The 16,222-nt window shown below is 43.0% G+C and overlaps 2 protein-coding genes across 3 annotated transcripts in view; one reads left to right on the forward strand and one right to left on the reverse strand.

The window, feature by feature from the left end:
• Positions 1-3,968, reverse strand: part of mamdc2b (MAM domain containing 2b) — a 14,280-nt gene extending 10,312 nt beyond the window's left edge. For both annotated transcript variants that reach the window (XM_053646161.1, XM_053646160.1), the window contains exons 1-5: positions 3,792-3,968; positions 3,585-3,689; positions 2,532-2,782; positions 1,443-1,527; positions 1,091-1,204 (exon numbers count right to left, since the gene is read on the reverse strand). In XM_053646161.1, the coding sequence (XP_053502136.1) occupies positions 1,091-1,204; positions 1,443-1,527; positions 2,532-2,782; positions 3,585-3,689; positions 3,792-3,846 (610 nt within the window). In that variant the 5' untranslated portion in view covers positions 3,847-3,968. The remainder of the gene's footprint in view (positions 1-1,090; positions 1,205-1,442; positions 1,528-2,531; positions 2,783-3,584; positions 3,690-3,791) is intronic.
• Positions 3,969-8,367: 4,399 nt separating this feature from the next.
• apba1b (amyloid beta (A4) precursor protein-binding, family A, member 1b) lies at positions 8,368-16,216 on the forward strand. Its single transcript, XM_053644732.1, has 12 exons — positions 8,368-8,551; positions 8,656-9,929; positions 10,050-10,163; positions 10,250-10,289; positions 10,532-10,677; positions 11,550-11,636; positions 12,507-12,710; positions 13,108-13,287; positions 13,951-14,163; positions 14,599-14,718; positions 15,105-15,245; positions 15,369-16,216. The coding sequence occupies exons 1-12, from the start codon at positions 8,368-8,370 to the stop codon at positions 15,438-15,440; spliced, it is 2,775 nt and encodes a 924-aa protein (XP_053500707.1). The 3' UTR covers positions 15,441-16,216.
• Positions 16,217-16,222: the final 6 nt, after the last annotated feature.

Below are 16,222 nucleotides of genomic sequence, written 5' to 3' on the forward strand. Positions count from 1 at the left end.
TGTGTTCAGGTGAGTTGAGGTGTGTTCATGTGAGTTGAGGTGTGTTCAGGTGTGTTCAGGTGAGTTGAGGTGTGTTCAGGTGAGTTGAGGTGTGTTCAGGTGAGTTCAGGTGAGTTCAGGTGTGTTCAGATGAGTTCAGGTGTGTTCAGGTGGGTTGAGGTGAGTTCAGATGAGTTGAGGTGAGTTGAGGTGTGTTCAGGTGTGTTCAGGTGAGTTCAGGTGAGTTCAGGTGTGTTCAGGTGTGTTCAGGTGAGTTCAGGTGAGTTCAGATGAGTTGAGGTGAGTTGAGGTGAGTTCAAGTGTGTTCAGGTGAGTTCAGGTGTGTTCAGATGAGTTCAGGTGTGTTCAGGTGAGTTCAGGTGTGTTCAGGTGAGTTCAGGTGTGTTCAGATGAGTTGAGGTGAGTTCAAATGTGTTCAGGTGAGTTCAGGTGTGTTCAGGTGAGTTGAGGTGAGTTCAAGTGTGTTCAGGTGAGTTGAGGTGTGTTCAGGTGAGTTCGGGTGTGTTCAGGTGAGTTCAGGTGTGTTCAGATGAGTTGAGGTGAGTTCAGGTGTGTTCAGATGAGTTCAGATGAGTTCAGATGTGTTCAGGTGAGTTCAGGTGAGTTCAGGTGTGTTCAGATGAGTTCAGATGTGTTCAGGTGAGTTCAGGTGAGTTCAGGTGTGTTCAGATGAGTTCAGATGAGTTCAGATGTGTTCAGGTGAGTTGAGGTGTGTTCAGGTGAGTTCAGGTGTGTTCAGGTGAGTTGAGGTGAGTTCAAGTGTGTTCAGGTGAGTTGAGGTGTGTTCAGGTGAGTTGAGGTGTGTTCAGGTGAGTTCGGGTGTGTTCAGGTGAGTTCAGGTGTGTTCAGATGAGTTGAGGTGAGTTCAGGTGTGTTCAGATGAGTTCAGATGAGTTGAGGTGAGTTGAGGTGAGTTGAGGTGAGTTCAAGTGTGTTCAGGTGAGTTCAGGTGTGTTCATGTGAGATGAGGTGTGTTCAGATGAGCTCCGGTGAGTTGAGGTGTGTTCAGGTGAGTTCAGGTGAGTTCAGGTGAGAACACTGCAGCAGGATGCACACTGTAGGTTACTGAGTTGTGCGTGATCTGGCGTACCTGGTCCGTCACTGAGTGCAGGGTTGTTTGGAGCTCCTCTCCCCACATACCAGTTCACATTTCCACTCCACTGGCTCACATAACCACACAGGTGAGATTCCTCAAAATCACATTCTGGGGAAAAACCCAGAAAATGAATAAATGAATAAATGAATGAATAAATAAATAAATAAATAAATAAATGCATTTACAAATCAGGGATCAGGTGCAGAGGCGAGCTTTAATGTTCAATGTGTGAGTGTGTGTGAGTGAATGAGTGTGAGTGAATGAGTGTGAGTGAATGTGTGTGTGTGTGTGTGTGTGTGTGTGTGTGTGTGTGAGTGAGTGTGTGTGTGTAGTTTACATCACTGACCGATGCAGTATTTATCCGAAATGTTGACCTCAAAGATGGAAACACTGCTGCCTTCAGCCGAGCCCCGTCCACCCTCGATCACGATCTACAGCGCGCACACACACACACACACACACACACACATTTTCATTAATAACACAAATACAATATGGAATGTAAAATCTCAGAAATTCTAAGGCTGAACATTTATTAACGCTGATTTATAAAATACACATGTTGTGTTGTGATCACATTAACATTATTAAATTAAGATAATATAAGTATTTTTATTATGTCCTTTTAGTTCCTCGTCCAAGGAATAATAATGAAATGAATAAAGGAATAATAATAATAATAATGAACATTAATTTCCCATATTTCAGTGTTATAAACACTAACATGTCATTTCTTTTCAATAAGACGATACGACATCTGCACGCTTTCCCTGAAGCTCCGTCACGCTGCTGCTCCAGGTGTTCTGGTTTTATTTACACAGGAACAGACCGGTAGCTGGAACATTCGTCTGCTGCCAGGTTTCCGTGGTTCAATCTTTGCGCTATGAATCAGAGTTTAAATGCGAGCGCTGCCAAGCTGGAACTGTTGTGTCCATGAACAAAACCCGTAACGTCACAAATGAAGAAAAGTGATGCACATGCGAGATTATTGTTTATTATAAACAGTTACATACTATGTATTTCTTTACAGTTTTGCGAAGGGTTAAGGGTTAATTTAGCTCAGTGTAAGAGCTGAAAAATGCAGCGTGTTAGACAGAAACTCCTAAATGGATCTGTTTAAATGAGGTTTATGCAGCAGCGTGCTGACACGGGTATGAGAGAACGACTGAACACATCTTTTTAAACTCAGCCTTAACAAAGAGAAGAAGAAAATCAACAGCAAAGCTGCACAAACAAATATTTTGTTAATATAATGATCCAGATCTGTGATTTCTGATTAGAAGCTGAGGCTGAGAGAAGCAACATACATGACAACTATAATGACATAATAAATAAACAAAAAGTGACATAATAAACGTTAGTTTCTGCTTTATTTTTATTTTCCTTTAATCCAACACTGTAGATGATTACCAGCTCAACGTCTCACATCTCTCACCTTGTACGGCTCGGTGGAATTCTGCAGGTCTATGGTGGAGATGAGCCAGCTATCAGACGGCCCGCTGGCCGACCAGAGCGTGTGGTCAAAACTCTCTCCATCTGAACGAGCGAGAACCTGAAGAGAGCCAGCACCGGTGATCTGATAGATGATTCGAAGACAGCTCCAATCCTGCAGCTCCACATCAGGACCCAACAGAACTGCCTTGTCCCCGTCCCCCTGCGAGTTCGCATCCACCGTGATGAAATGCTCTCAAGAGGGCAAAAGAAGAGCATTCAGAGAACAACTGATCCACGGGGAACAACAGATCTAAAGTGAACAGTACATCTACTGGGACGTTCAAGTTCAAGTTCATTTTATTTATAAAGCACATATAAAAACAGCCCGAGACCAAAGTTCTGTATAGTGGACACGATAAAACAATGCTAGAATACGATGAAATAAATAAATACATACATAAATAAATAAATAAATAAATCAATCAATCAATCAATCAATCAATAAATAAATAAATAAATCATTTATTGAATAAATGAAGAGCTCTTTTACAGAACAGGTAAAAGATGGTAGAACAGGAAGATGGATGGGACAGATCGTAATGAGACGCTGCTCTTATTAACTACTGGATCAGACTGGATCAGACTGGATCAGACTGGATCAGACATTTATCACAGTGTAAATCACACTGCAGTCTTAAACATCATTTTCTTCAGTTATTTTGTATATCAGTAAAAATGAGTCGACAAAAACCCGAAGCAGCAGATAAACAAGTCTGATGCCAAGTCTGAAATCTTCAGTGCTAAAATGTTCTTTTGATGTTCTCCAGATGGATGAAGGCACGTTGTGCTTCCGATGGCTATTAAAGACTTTATTGCGTGTTTATTTCTGATGAAGATATGCACACCTAATAATCAAATCATTTACTTTTCCGAGTCATGACACTTATTATCTTATAAAACTGATTAAACTCATGATCTTTTTGGCCGATTTGAGGTTTTTTAGTTTGTAGCCTTTTTCCAGTCCTTGGCGCTCAGTGTTCAGATCATTCCTTACCATTAGGGTTGAGGTTCCAGCTGAGAAAAGCTGCATCTGCTGTGTAGTCACACGTCGTCTCCTGAAAACTACACGAGCCTGGTAAGGTCTTTCCTCGGGCCATCGCTGTAACACAATCGGATAATCAGACTACACAACGGCAGACTTGGACCGACTCACGTTCCCTTCTTTTCTTCCTCATGTCCACAGTTTAGGTTTTGTACTCACTAAGAATGCTGAGGAAGATGTAGAGAATCATCTTCTCCTGAGTGAAGAGCTCCATTCTCCTCAGTCAGAGCACAGCATGTGTCTACCAGCGTCAGCGTCTGAGGTGAACTGACGTGACTTCTCCTAAACTGAGCTGATCTTCAGATGGGAGCCGTCTGTCTGTCTGCCATACAGAGAGAGTCTGAGAATAAAAGGGAGGAACCACGAGAGAGCTAAAGAGAAAGAGAGAGAGAGAGGAAAGAAGAAAAGAGAGAGGGAGTGTGTGATAAATGGATGGCTCTGGTAATATAAATATAAACCAGTTCCAGATTAAAATCTCTCCAGCTGCATAATCTGAGCTGCTCAGCCTTCTTCCTTTACTTTCAATTCAATTTCAGGTTTTAAACCCTTCTTTTCTTTGCAGTGAGGAAGTAGCTTGGGGATAATCTAGAAGAGTGCAATAAGGAATGACATCTGTAGAATTCAGTTCAATTTAATTCAAGTAGTATTTTATAATCACTACATAACTACAGTACATACGCGTATCTACATCATCAATAATCAGACAGCTTACTTCTTGTTTTCTGTGGTTCTAATTAAATTACTTAGCATCTAGTGTCCAATGTCCCTAATGAACCTGGGCAGGAAAAAGCTGAACCCCTGGATGTCCAGTAGATAGATGAACAATACTAATCTGTGTGGATCATGACAGCATGAGGAAGGGGTGCAGTTCAGCCCTGAATGATGATTTCATACTGAAGAATCTGAAAATCATTAACAGCTTCATTCCAGATGCCTTCACCATGTACACCAACATCCCAGAGTTGAAGCTGTTCTGTACTGAGGAACGGGATAAAATTCCTCCAAGCCGATGTGCAGGACTGATCAACAGTTACCGCAGACGTTTATCTGCAGTTATTACTGCACAAGGAGTCACACCACATACTGAACGCACAGGTGCACATACTTTATAATATTTCTGTCTCATGTGTATAATTGGGTTCTTTATCTACTTTTAGGACTTGAGTGAAAATCTGATGATGTTTTAGGTCACATTTATGCAGAAATGTAGAAAATTCTAAAGGGTTCACAAACTTTCAAACACCACTGTACACTGTTCTTCATTTCACTGCTGAACTTCACGTCACAGACGAGACACAGCACAAACACTGCAATCTTAAGAATATATTATTTTTAATGATGTTACTATTATTTTTTCTGTAAACACATTTATGAGGCAACAGAGATATAAATTATATCATTCATTCATTATTATTATTATTATTATTATTATTACTATTATTATTATTATTATTGTTATTATTATTATTATTGAAGAAAGATGTCATTTAATCCTATTCCCTACTCACTGCATAGTGCATTATGGGTACTCAGCATCCCCTGTAGGCTGCACGGTTTGGACTTTAGCCTCCAGCAGTGCATTGTGGGATATTTTACATTGTAGCCTACTTTCAGAAATAATGTGTATAGTACCCATTGTAGTATCTATAGCTAGTGAACAGGGTGTGGTTTGGGACATGATGAAGATGAGAAAGCTGTACTACATTACCCATAATCCTAAAATCACTCAACCGCGCTATTTTGTTACCATGGAAACGCAGTTAGGCGGACGCCGTGTGTCCTGTAGAGGTCGCTGTTGTGGCTGTATGTGGTGTTATTAACGGTGGTGACTGATTGGTGTGTGCGCGCGTGTGTGTGCGAGCGTGTGTGTGTGAGCGTGTGTGTGTGTGAGCGCGCGCAGGGTGTGTCGGTGTGTCTCGGAGGATGCGGCTGTAATCCGGTGCGGCTCTGCACGCGCACTGCGCCGCTCTCACCGTTAGCGCGCGCGGACACGTTACACGGAGAGAGCTTGACGCGGAGAACATGGACACACAGAACCGAGCGGCGCTTCATCATCCATCCGCTTCCTAACAGGTAAGAGTGTGCGGTCCCGCATCTCTCCGTTTCACTATTTAATCTAGTGTTTAAAACGCAGCGTGACCTTTTACACCGCGCGTGCGTGAGGCAGACCCGCACAGTTTTAATCTGATTATCCAAGAAGAGGTTTAGAGCCTCGGTGCAGGCCATCGGGTTTAAACACAAGCCCAGAGCTGATGTTTCTCTCTCAGTAATACATTACAGATGGACTGAAAGTTCTCACAGTGATTATTAAAATCATATTAGAATGAAGGATCAGAGCTCAGAGCTGTGGATGGGGAACAGAAATACACCCTTTACACCAGTGTGTGTTTATTATAACTGTCCTAGTGTCAGGAATAATGATGTGCTACTCTGTGAATAAACCTGTAGGAGGATCTTTTTGCACCCTCTCAGAATAAACGGGTACCAAACTGGTTCCATGTCGCTCAGGTGGAACCATCCTATAGTACTTCTTGTACCTATAATAGGCCTATGTGTCTTTTATTTAGAAAGGTATAAATGCAGAAGCCTGAATACAAAATGAACTCTTTGGTGTTTATCTGTGATGTAGGTGGTGATGTGGAGGTCTTTCTTTTTTTGTGTGTGGCTAAAACAGAAACCTCAATACAGCTACATCTCCGAGCATCAGCGATCAGATACTGAGAGGACTAATCTGTTAAACACACCCTTTCCTAAAAAATAATCACGGTCTGATTGTGTACCTTAAATTATTTCAAAGGTCACTGGAGAAGTGTAGCACCCCAATTACAAGGAAAGTTAAAGTTTAGTACCCTTTTATCTGAGAGTGTATAATTTCCATATATCTAATATAAGAAATGCCCTACTATAGTATACCTGTTTTAATCTGTACCACAATGTGTATTTGATTTATTTTATTTATAATCATCATGTTTGTTGATTTAGGTGAATTAAACAAATATTTGGCTGTATTTATATTTATTTAAGAGTAGGTAAGTAATAAATATTTGCTGAGCTCTACAGTAATAACTGAATGAGAATTCACCGCGTTACAGCTGATCGCATGTTTGTGTAATTTCACTTCACATCCTGACTCGCTGTAAAATGTGTTTTGGTTGACGGATTAATGAGCACATCTACACACTAATCCCAAATCCCAATGTTTTTATGGTGTTTTAGATTAGGTTTTTTTTTATAGGAGTGTATACACTTCTAAATATTTCATATCTTTATTTTAGACCAATCTCTACAAGAACACTGATGCAACATCTGCATGTATGATGTCAGGAAAAAGCATTCTCTTAGAATTGGGTTCTTCAAAGGCTCCTTGGATGGTTAATGTTTTTTGGAACATAAAGAGGTTTTACATTTTCTAAACCTTTTTCTAAATGCACTGTTGTAGGGTTCTATGTACAAGCTTCTGCCAGTGGATCAAACTAAAGAAGGTCTAGATGTAACCTGTAGAGATCCAGGTGAGGTGATGGTGATGGTGATGGTGATTGTGAGGATAAAAAAGTACAGCAGGTCACTGAGGTCGTGGTGAGGTGATTCCTCCTGCACAGGCGACAGATGGACAAACTGAGACTCGGCTGTACGACACGGGGGTGTGATGTCTGCAGCCTACATACACAGGCCATCTGGGACTGACTCTCTCTCGCTCTCTCTCACACACTCGCTCACACTCACACACTCACACACACTATCCATCCCTTTGTCTCTTACATGTTGTGGATATCTCTATGGAGGTATGAATCACAGAAGGTTTTAGCTGGTGGGTAGGTCTTGGCTTTCTTTTCACACATCTCCAGGGTCCTGGGTTCAATCCTGAGCTCGGGTTACTGTCGACGTAGAGTTTTGCATGTTCTTCCTGTGTTTTTCTCTGGTCTCCTCTGACTGTCCAAACACATGCATGTAGGAGGAATGGCTATGATAAATTGACCCTAGGTGTGAGTGAGTGTGTGTAAATGTTGTGTGCATGGTGCACTTTGATAGACTGGCATCCCATTCAGGGTGAATTCTCCTTCCCTGCACCCATTGTTCCCGGGATAGACTCCGGATCCACTGCCACCCTGACCTGGATAAAGCATCTACTGAAAGCGAGAGCTGTCAGGTTTTAACTTTGCTCCCAACAAAACATATTGGGATCACAGGCCACACTGTGTAGTATTTTGTTGTTGCGTAACAGTTTTCGTGATTTATCATACGTAACCGTCTTTACCTCCAGCGGTCAGCTTCCAGCGTGCTGCTGCTGAGAGAGTAATTCGTTTAGCGAGGGTCTTTGGAGGCTGTTGACCTTGTCCTCTGTTCCACCATCTGCCAGCTGTTCAGGATCTGGATGAAATCTCAGATTATCCATCCCATTCCACTGGGATTGAGGCCTTATCCCTAAAGTAGGCTGTGCAGTGCATTTCATAAAAAAAAAAAAAAGCTTGATGGCTCTTGATAGTCATGCGTGTGGGACTAGCTTCATCCAACACTCACACTCATTTCATTTTATTTACGTTCTTATCTTTCATCCCACCAAATCAGGTTGTGCAAAACCATCATGTCCACTTAATAGCAACAGCCATGAGTCACAGGGAGGATCCAGAGGAGGCAGAGGCCAAAGCCCCACCCACTCAGCGCATCCGGCAGCCTGTAGAAGGAGGCCGTCCCAGGTGGAGGCCATGCCAGCTGAACAGCCAAGACGAACAGGGAAATGCCCATCATAATCATCATCATCATCACTACCATCGACAATCACACCAACAGCAGCCTGGCACTAACCGAGCTCCACCACGACGCAGCCGAAGACATGCCCCCTGCCACGCCCAGAGGGGGTCGAGTGAGAGTGGAGATGCAGAGCCACAGCCTGGTCAGCAGCCTCGTCCAAATGGGTCGAGGTATCGACGGAGTGGTGATGCAGGGCATCAGCACAGACATCGACACCAACCCAGACAGATTCATGCAGTGCCACAGCCCCTCGATGTTCCTGAGATCAATCCAGCGATTGACACTTTGTCGCCCGAGGAGTCTTCCCAGGAACTGCTGACTCCATCTTCACAGGAGGATCTGACTCCTTCTCAGGAGGAACCAACCCCCTCTCCACAGGAGGTACCACCTGTAGAGGAGCAAGACGGAAGTAGCCCAGGTCTACATTGCTCCTCCAGTACTGAGAGCAGCCTTCACACACACTCTGAGCATACTGAGGATCAGCACAGAGAGATGGAGCAGACAGAGGAGTGCAAGGGTGAAACAGACGAATGGGAGGTGGAAGGATGTCCAGAAAAGAGAGAGGAGAGAGAGTCTCACAAAGAGGCTGAACAGGAAGAACAGATTCAAGTGGAGAAGGATTCCATGGCAAAAGTGGGTACTTCAAAAGGTAGTAAGAAGACCAGTAGGAGGTCTGGGCCTATCAGAGTGGATGTTCCACCTTTTGCAGAATTTCCACGTCAGCCACTACCAAACCCTAATTTCCAGTCCCAGCCTTTCACAGAACCTCTTAGAGGTTACCCCATGGAGCCCAAATCAGGTCCTATTCATCTAACCTCCGCCAGCTACACTGCCATAAGCACAGACATGAGGCCTGAATGCCGATCTGGTGCTCAGTCCTATGAAGAAACATTTTCACACTCCAGTTCAGAAGCCTGTTCTACTTCATTTCCACCAGTCTCTGAGTCCTGTCCAAAGTTCTACCCAGTGACGCCAACAGAATCGGACAGAGAACTGTACCACTCACCACAAACAGGATGGTACCAGGAACACTCTGACGACCAGCAGAGCTTTGAGAAAAACCAGGACATGTCCACCAGTGAGGCTAATCCACAGATCAGTCTACATGAGGAGCAGAGACCACGGGGTTCTGTCGGTTCCAGATTGCACCACTATAACGAACAGTCAGGAGATGAAGCGAGCAGTCCTGATCGAGGCAGAAGTAAGGCTTGGAGACGAAGCGTAGAAAAGGAATGTTCAGAGATCAGAAAGGAGCAGTGTGAGGTTCGTCCTCGAGAGGAGAAGCCAGAACATGACTCTGTAGAAGACCGACCACATGCTATGCAAGAATCTGCAAACATTTCTGGAGATGTGATCTCTCTGGCAATAAGAGACATAAAGGAGGCAATCGAGGAAGTGAAGACTAAGACGGTGCGTTCACCGTACATGCCTGACAAACCCAAAGAGCCAGTGTGGGTGATGAGGAGAGATGTCAGCCCGGTGGAGGAGTGCCAGCCACAGCTTTATTCACCTCCATCTCCTCCACAGCTTCCTTCTCCTCAGAACACGGTGAGTGTCTGACTACACGACAATCTTCATCTGAGGTTGTTGTTGTTATTATTATTATTATTATTATTATTATTATTATTATTCAGTATTCTTTCATGGTTCTATGCTGTTCTGTGTCAGACATGTTCCCAGGTTCTAGCTTCAGATCCCATAGTTCCTCTGGGAGCAGAATCTTCCAGAACTCATGAGCAGCAGGAAGCAGACGTCAGTCCTAGTTTACCAACAGCTGATGAGGTCAGTGGCTAATTTTTTAATTGCCTCTTCCACTTTGTAACCGTATTTACACCGGTGTGTTGACGTCTTGTTTTTTTTATATTCAGCTTAAAAGAAACTTGGCTGCTTTCCCTACATACGTTGATGGTAAGTTCCAGTTCCTTTTAGTTAAAAAACTTTTTTATCTGCTTATAGTTACATGTAATGTTAGGGAATCAAGTTGTTTCCTGTTCTCTGAGAATGAATCAATACCTTCTGACTAATCAGAATTCAACAGTGCTGTCATGTAAATAATATTCATCATCACCTGTGGCTGGTTTCGCTGTAATTTAAATCAGGTTAATGGTCAGATGTTTTTCACTAATTGTTCTGTAATATTTTTTTGGCAGTTCCAGGACCGTGTGATCCAGAGGATTTAATCGATGGTATCATATTTGCAGCCAGTTTTTTGGGTTCCACACAGCTTCTGTCAGAGAGAACGCCGAGTAAGAGCTCCCGCATGCAGCAGGCTCAGGAGGCCATGACCCGCGTCCGGGTGAGAATTAGGGCCAGGGGGCGGAGCTAGATTTGACCAGTAATGATTATTATTGACTTGGCCTTGATCGCTAATGTGACTTTTACACATATTGGCATGTTAGTAGCCAGTTTTCTTGCTAATGTTTAAACATTATTTCTGAATTTAGAATTTGAATTATGGGTTAATTATCTGATGTTATTCAGCTGACCTTTTTTTCTGAACACAACAAACCGATATGAGTGACATGTAGGTGACGCTCAGAGACAGCGCTGACGCTCCGAGCTGCTCGTGTCAGTGCCATTAGAAAACAACTTGCTGATAACATTTCTCACCATTAGCCTGCCATACTGATGGGGATTCTTCACCATGACGACACACTGCCCTGTTCCCCTTCAGCTAAACCATCCCATAATATCACACTTTCCATCACCATCACTGCATACACACAGACACACACACACACACACACACACACACACACTGTCCTGAGTGTCTTCACTTTGCATTCATCTGCTTCTTGAGACTCACGTTGAACAGGAGCTCACGGACAGAGACAGAACGACCGAGAGAGACAGCGAAAGAGAGACAATGAGAGAGACTGAGACAGTGAGAGATACAGTGAGACACAGAGACTGAGACAGAGAGAGAGACAGAGGGTATGTTGTGATAATCAGTTGTTTCTGTTGTTTTTGGGCTCCAAGTGATTCTCGTCTCGTTCTGTGTATGAACTTTGGATAAATGGACGATTACACGCGACTGGATGATGGAGAAACATTAAACCCAGTTCAGTGTGAGCGAGTGCGTGTGAGCGAGTGCGTGTGAGCGAGTGTAGAAGAGGAGGGTCATGTTCTATAATGAAAATGTGGTTATTTTCTTTCTCCTGGTGACAGGGTGCAGGAGGTGAAGTTCTCTCTAGCACTGAGGTGGATCTGTTCGTGTCAACTCAGAGGATTAAAGTTCTCAACGCTGACACACAGGTGAACAAAACACTCTGTCTGTATAGCTGTCTGTCTGTCTCTTTCTCCCTCACTCTCTTTTTTTCTTTTTCTCTTTCTGTGTCTTATCTATCTATCTTTCTCTCTTTTTCTGTCTCTCTCTCTCTCTCTCATTACTTATATTTTATCCACTCGGACAGTACAGTTCCACGTTTTGTCACTGCTTTGTGTTGTCTCTCTGCTCATCACTGGTCTCCTTCCTGAATCCCTCTCTTCATCTCCTTCCTGAATCCCTCTCTTCATCTCCTTCCTGAATCCCTCTCTTCATCTCCTTCCTGAATCCCTCTCTTCATCTCCTTCCTGAATCCCTCTCTTCATTGGCTAAAGAAAACACAGCAGCTCATGAGACAGATAAAGGCTGTATGTGGTCACATCCTCTTAGAAAAATGGGTCCCTCAAGCGTTCTCTGCAAGGGTTCAGGGTTCTAGCTTCCTGCACAGGTTGTACGTGTAACCTTTTCTGCCTGTAAGAATTCCCATAGAGGGACAAAGAGAAGAACGCTTCAGGTGCTGGATGGAACCTGTTTGTACGTATGGGTTACATAAGTATTCATGCCCTTCAACTGTTCCACATTTTGTAGTATTAGAACACTGAAGCATGGTGCTGCTAGCATCACGTTGAGCTTTACACATGGCCTCTTGGTTGGCCTGTAGGTATGTTCTCCAACACACTCGGGGTTCTTCCAGGAGCAGGTATAGTCATACTGAGATCATGTGACCTGGTAACTGAGGTCAAATTCATTCAACTACTTGTCTGATGCTAAATAGTTGCAAATAATACACACACACACGCACACAAATTTAGGATTTTCTGATGATTTGAATTGACTGTGTTTTAAACGATGCTTGGCAGGAGACAATGATGGACCATCCTCTGAGGACCATCTCTTACATCGCAGACATCGGGAACATGGTGGTCCTGATGGCGCGCAGGAAGATGATTCGTTCCCGCAGTACTCAGGAGCAGCTGGACACGGCCGACGCTCAGCACTCGAACCCGGCGCAGGACGAACGGCAGCAGTACAGAATGATCTGCCATGTGTTCGAGTCAGAGGATGTGAGCTCATTTCCTCAGTTACTCGCCAGCCTCAGTTCCCTCTGTGTGGACATTTATCTTAACCACAAGAGCCAGAAATAAAACCTGATGTGAAGCTCCTCAGGTCTCACTGCTGATATGATTCACTACAGACAGAATGAAACACTATCTCCAGAGTCTAAATGGCTGCTTTCAGATTAGTGCACTGTCATGGTTATGAAAAGAGGTTCAAGATCATATTTAAAAATGAATCATTATGATGATACCAGATATTTGTAGTTTTTCTGAATTCGAAACAAAAATAAATTTGGAGCTCCTGGGACATTTGAGGTTTACACTTCTTCTATTCATACTTGCCAGTGTAATTGCTTCTTGAATCCTCTTCCTCTTTCTTTCTCTCTTCTCTTTTCCTTCACAGGCTCAGTTGATCGCTCAGTCCATCGGTCAGTCCTTCAGCGTGGCGTATCAGGAGTTCTTGCGGGCGAACGGTATCGATCCAGAGGACCTGAGTCAGAGAGAGTACAGCGACCTCCTCAACACTCAGGACATGTACAACGACGACCTCATCCACTTCTCCAAGTCTGAAAACTGCAGAGACGTGAGTGGAACACACAAAGTTTCCAGTTATTTCATTTAGCAGGAGCTTTAATCCAAAGTCACTTGGAGAAAGTCAGAGTTAAAGGTCTTACAGTTACAGCTTGGGATTTAAACTCACACCCTTCTGCTCAGTAGCCCAAAGCCTTACTGCTAGAGCTGTATGCAGAATATACGCAGAACCTCGCTGCGCTTTAAACAGCGTGTTGATTATTCACTGTAGAACTTTGTTAACCGCTGTGACATGGTGCTCTTCTGTGACAAAAACAGTCCGTTTTAATATTATTTGTAAAGCTAAATCAGGTTTTTATTGATTATATAAATAAAACACTCCTTACGCTACAGAAAACTTTCTGAATAAGACCTGATTGGCTAAACTAAATCTACTCCTTAAAAATAAATAATGGACTGATCTTTATACGGATCATCAGAGTGAGCAGTTACACGTTTACCAGGTGAAAAGACTCCATACCTTTTTATTCTACACATTTATACAGAATGATCTACATTAACAAACGGGAGCACACTAGTTTCCCTGATCTCTGTAATCTCCCGTGTCAGAGCTGAAGATCAGTCAGCGTGGGGTTTGATCAGATCTGCTCAGTAACTCGGCTGTGTTCAGGAGTCGTGTGTGTGTGTGTGTGTGTGTGTGTGAGACGTGTAACAGGTGTATATAGAGAAGCAGAAGGGTGAAATCCTGGGTGTGGTCATCGTGGAATCTGGCTGGGGCTCCATCTTACCCACAGTCATCATCGCCAGTCTGATGCACGCCGGACCTGCGGCGAAATCTGGCCGTCTCAACATCGGAGATCAGATCATGACGGTGAATGGGACGAGTCTGGTGGGTCTGCCGCTGTCCACCTGCCAGAGCATTATCAAGGTGAGCAGCTTCACCTCGTCCTCACACCTCACTGAGGGTTGAACCTCGACTCGGTTTCTCGGCAACAAGACGAGCTGCGTTTTTTACTGGAACACTAACACACACAGCCGCGTCAGTATGTGGTGTGAAAGCAGTGTTATACACTGGATTTTTGGTGCATTATGGGTACGAATACGGTGTACTACCCTGGGAATATAATTGAGCCACTGTGAATTCACTCTACAACAATGACTGCACCCTAAATAGTGCACTATTATATCATAATGATCTATTATTACTACAATCTGTTATTATAGTGATGTGATCATTCTAATAAACTGATATAATAACGTTCCATGGACGAGTTCATAAACAGCATCACTGCATTTTTACACACGAGGCCGATCAGGTTATCATGAATGAATGTGTGAAAAAGTTTGCGCACCTCGTCCTCAGGGCCTGAAGTCTCAGTCCAGGATTAAGATGAACATTGTCAGATGTCCTCCAGTCACCATGGTCCTCATCCGCAGACCAGACCTCCGGTACCAACTCGGCTTCAGCGTACAGAATGGCATTGTGGGTAACTCTGGAACAAAACCTAATAACTTTGGGGCTTGTGGTGGTGTTTTTTTATGTTCTAATTCCTATTAAAGATCTGATGGCTTCTGCTTTATTAAGGGACTGTGTGTAAATATGATCGTCTGGATTTATTTACAGGGGTGAAAAAAAAGAAGTGAAAATTTGGGTTTTGTTTTATAATTTTACTGAATTAAAAGTGGAAAGAGTTAAAATTATACTCGAGTGAAAGTTCAAATTTTTCCACTAAGTAAACTGTTTATAGTCAAATAAGAAGTAATGAAATTTTATGTAGTAATGAAGCAGGATTAGTGAAGTGTTTATTTGAACTCCTCTAGTCTGATCTAAATGTTTATTACACGTGTATTACATTCTCCTGATCGCAGATCTGCAGTCTGATGAGGGGGGGTATTGCAGAAAGGGGTGGAGTCAGAGTGGGCCACCGCATCATCGAGATTAACGGGCAGAGTGTGGTGGCCACGCCCCATGAGAAGATCGTCCATATTCTTTCTAGTGCAGTTGGAGAGGTACAGTAACACAATCACTTTACCGTCTGATTCTATCTTCATGTCACAGTGCATGCAGCTAAAATGTTCACATATTGTTATGGATTCGGCGTCCTGTCAGTGGCTGTTCCTTCTGCATCTCAGATCCACATGAAGACCATGCCTGCTGCCATGTACCGCCTGCTGACGGCTCAGGAACAGCCCGTCTACATCTGAGCCACCGCTAACATCGCTAAGCTTCACCCTCACACACTCCGTAACATTTCACACGATTATCAGATTGTTTACAAATTTATTGCACCGGATTTAAAAACCTTTCCTGTCAAAATATTTGAATCTGCCTTAATTATGTGTGTAATTTTGGAGAGTCACTACATCATCCATACATGCTAAACATCTGGCTAACAGTGAGCAGCTAGCGTTAGCTCGGTTACTAGGATTTAAACTATATTACAGCCCAAAGTGTGTGATAATCATGTCAGAACTGAGGAGTTGCTGGTTCTTATGACTTTTTGTTTAAAAATAATTTTACTTTTATCCTTCAAAACAAAAAGTTGCATTTTTGTTTATTGGAGATTAACATTTTATTAGCTGTTTTCTCAAAAACGTTCTCAGTTGCTAAGCTACACTGATGTTAGCAGCAGGAATTCCAGATCTCCATGTTCTCGGGTTCCAGTTTATCAGAGAAGATTTGCCAAATTAGCTTTTATTTCAGCTGGAAGCTTTCTTTAAGTATGTGAAGTAATTGTGTTAGAGGTGTATGATTATGAAATGTCTCAGTCACTGGAATAATTAAGAAAATAAATATTAATATAACTATTTGCTCTCACCGCACGTACACATTCCTCCATAATACACATTTATCTAAACAGCCAAAGACTAAAATCCAGAGATTTATTTATGAACACCGGACCTACACTAATGTGACTGATCAGCACGCAGGATGTGTGTATTATATTATTATATTACACTTTAATGTTACTACACAGAAATAAACT

Source organism: Ictalurus furcatus, chromosome 16 (assembly GCF_023375685.1).
Source record: "Ictalurus furcatus strain D&B chromosome 16, Billie_1.0, whole genome shotgun sequence".
In the NCBI taxonomy this organism is placed as follows: Eukaryota; Metazoa; Chordata; class Actinopteri; order Siluriformes; family Ictaluridae; genus Ictalurus; species Ictalurus furcatus.

Bases quoted from the DNA above. Each gene is read 5' to 3' on its own strand.
- apba1b (XM_053644732.1), top strand. From the start codon at position 8,368: ATGCCCATCATAATCATCATCATCATCACTACCATCGACAATCACACC. The intron at 10,290-10,531 runs GTAAGTTCCAGT...TTTTTTTGGCAG, and splicing joins TTTCCCTACATACGTTGATG to TTCCAGGACCGTGTGATCCA. The intron at 11,637-12,506 runs GTGAACAAAACA...GATGCTTGGCAG, and splicing joins TTCTCAACGCTGACACACAG to GAGACAATGATGGACCATCC.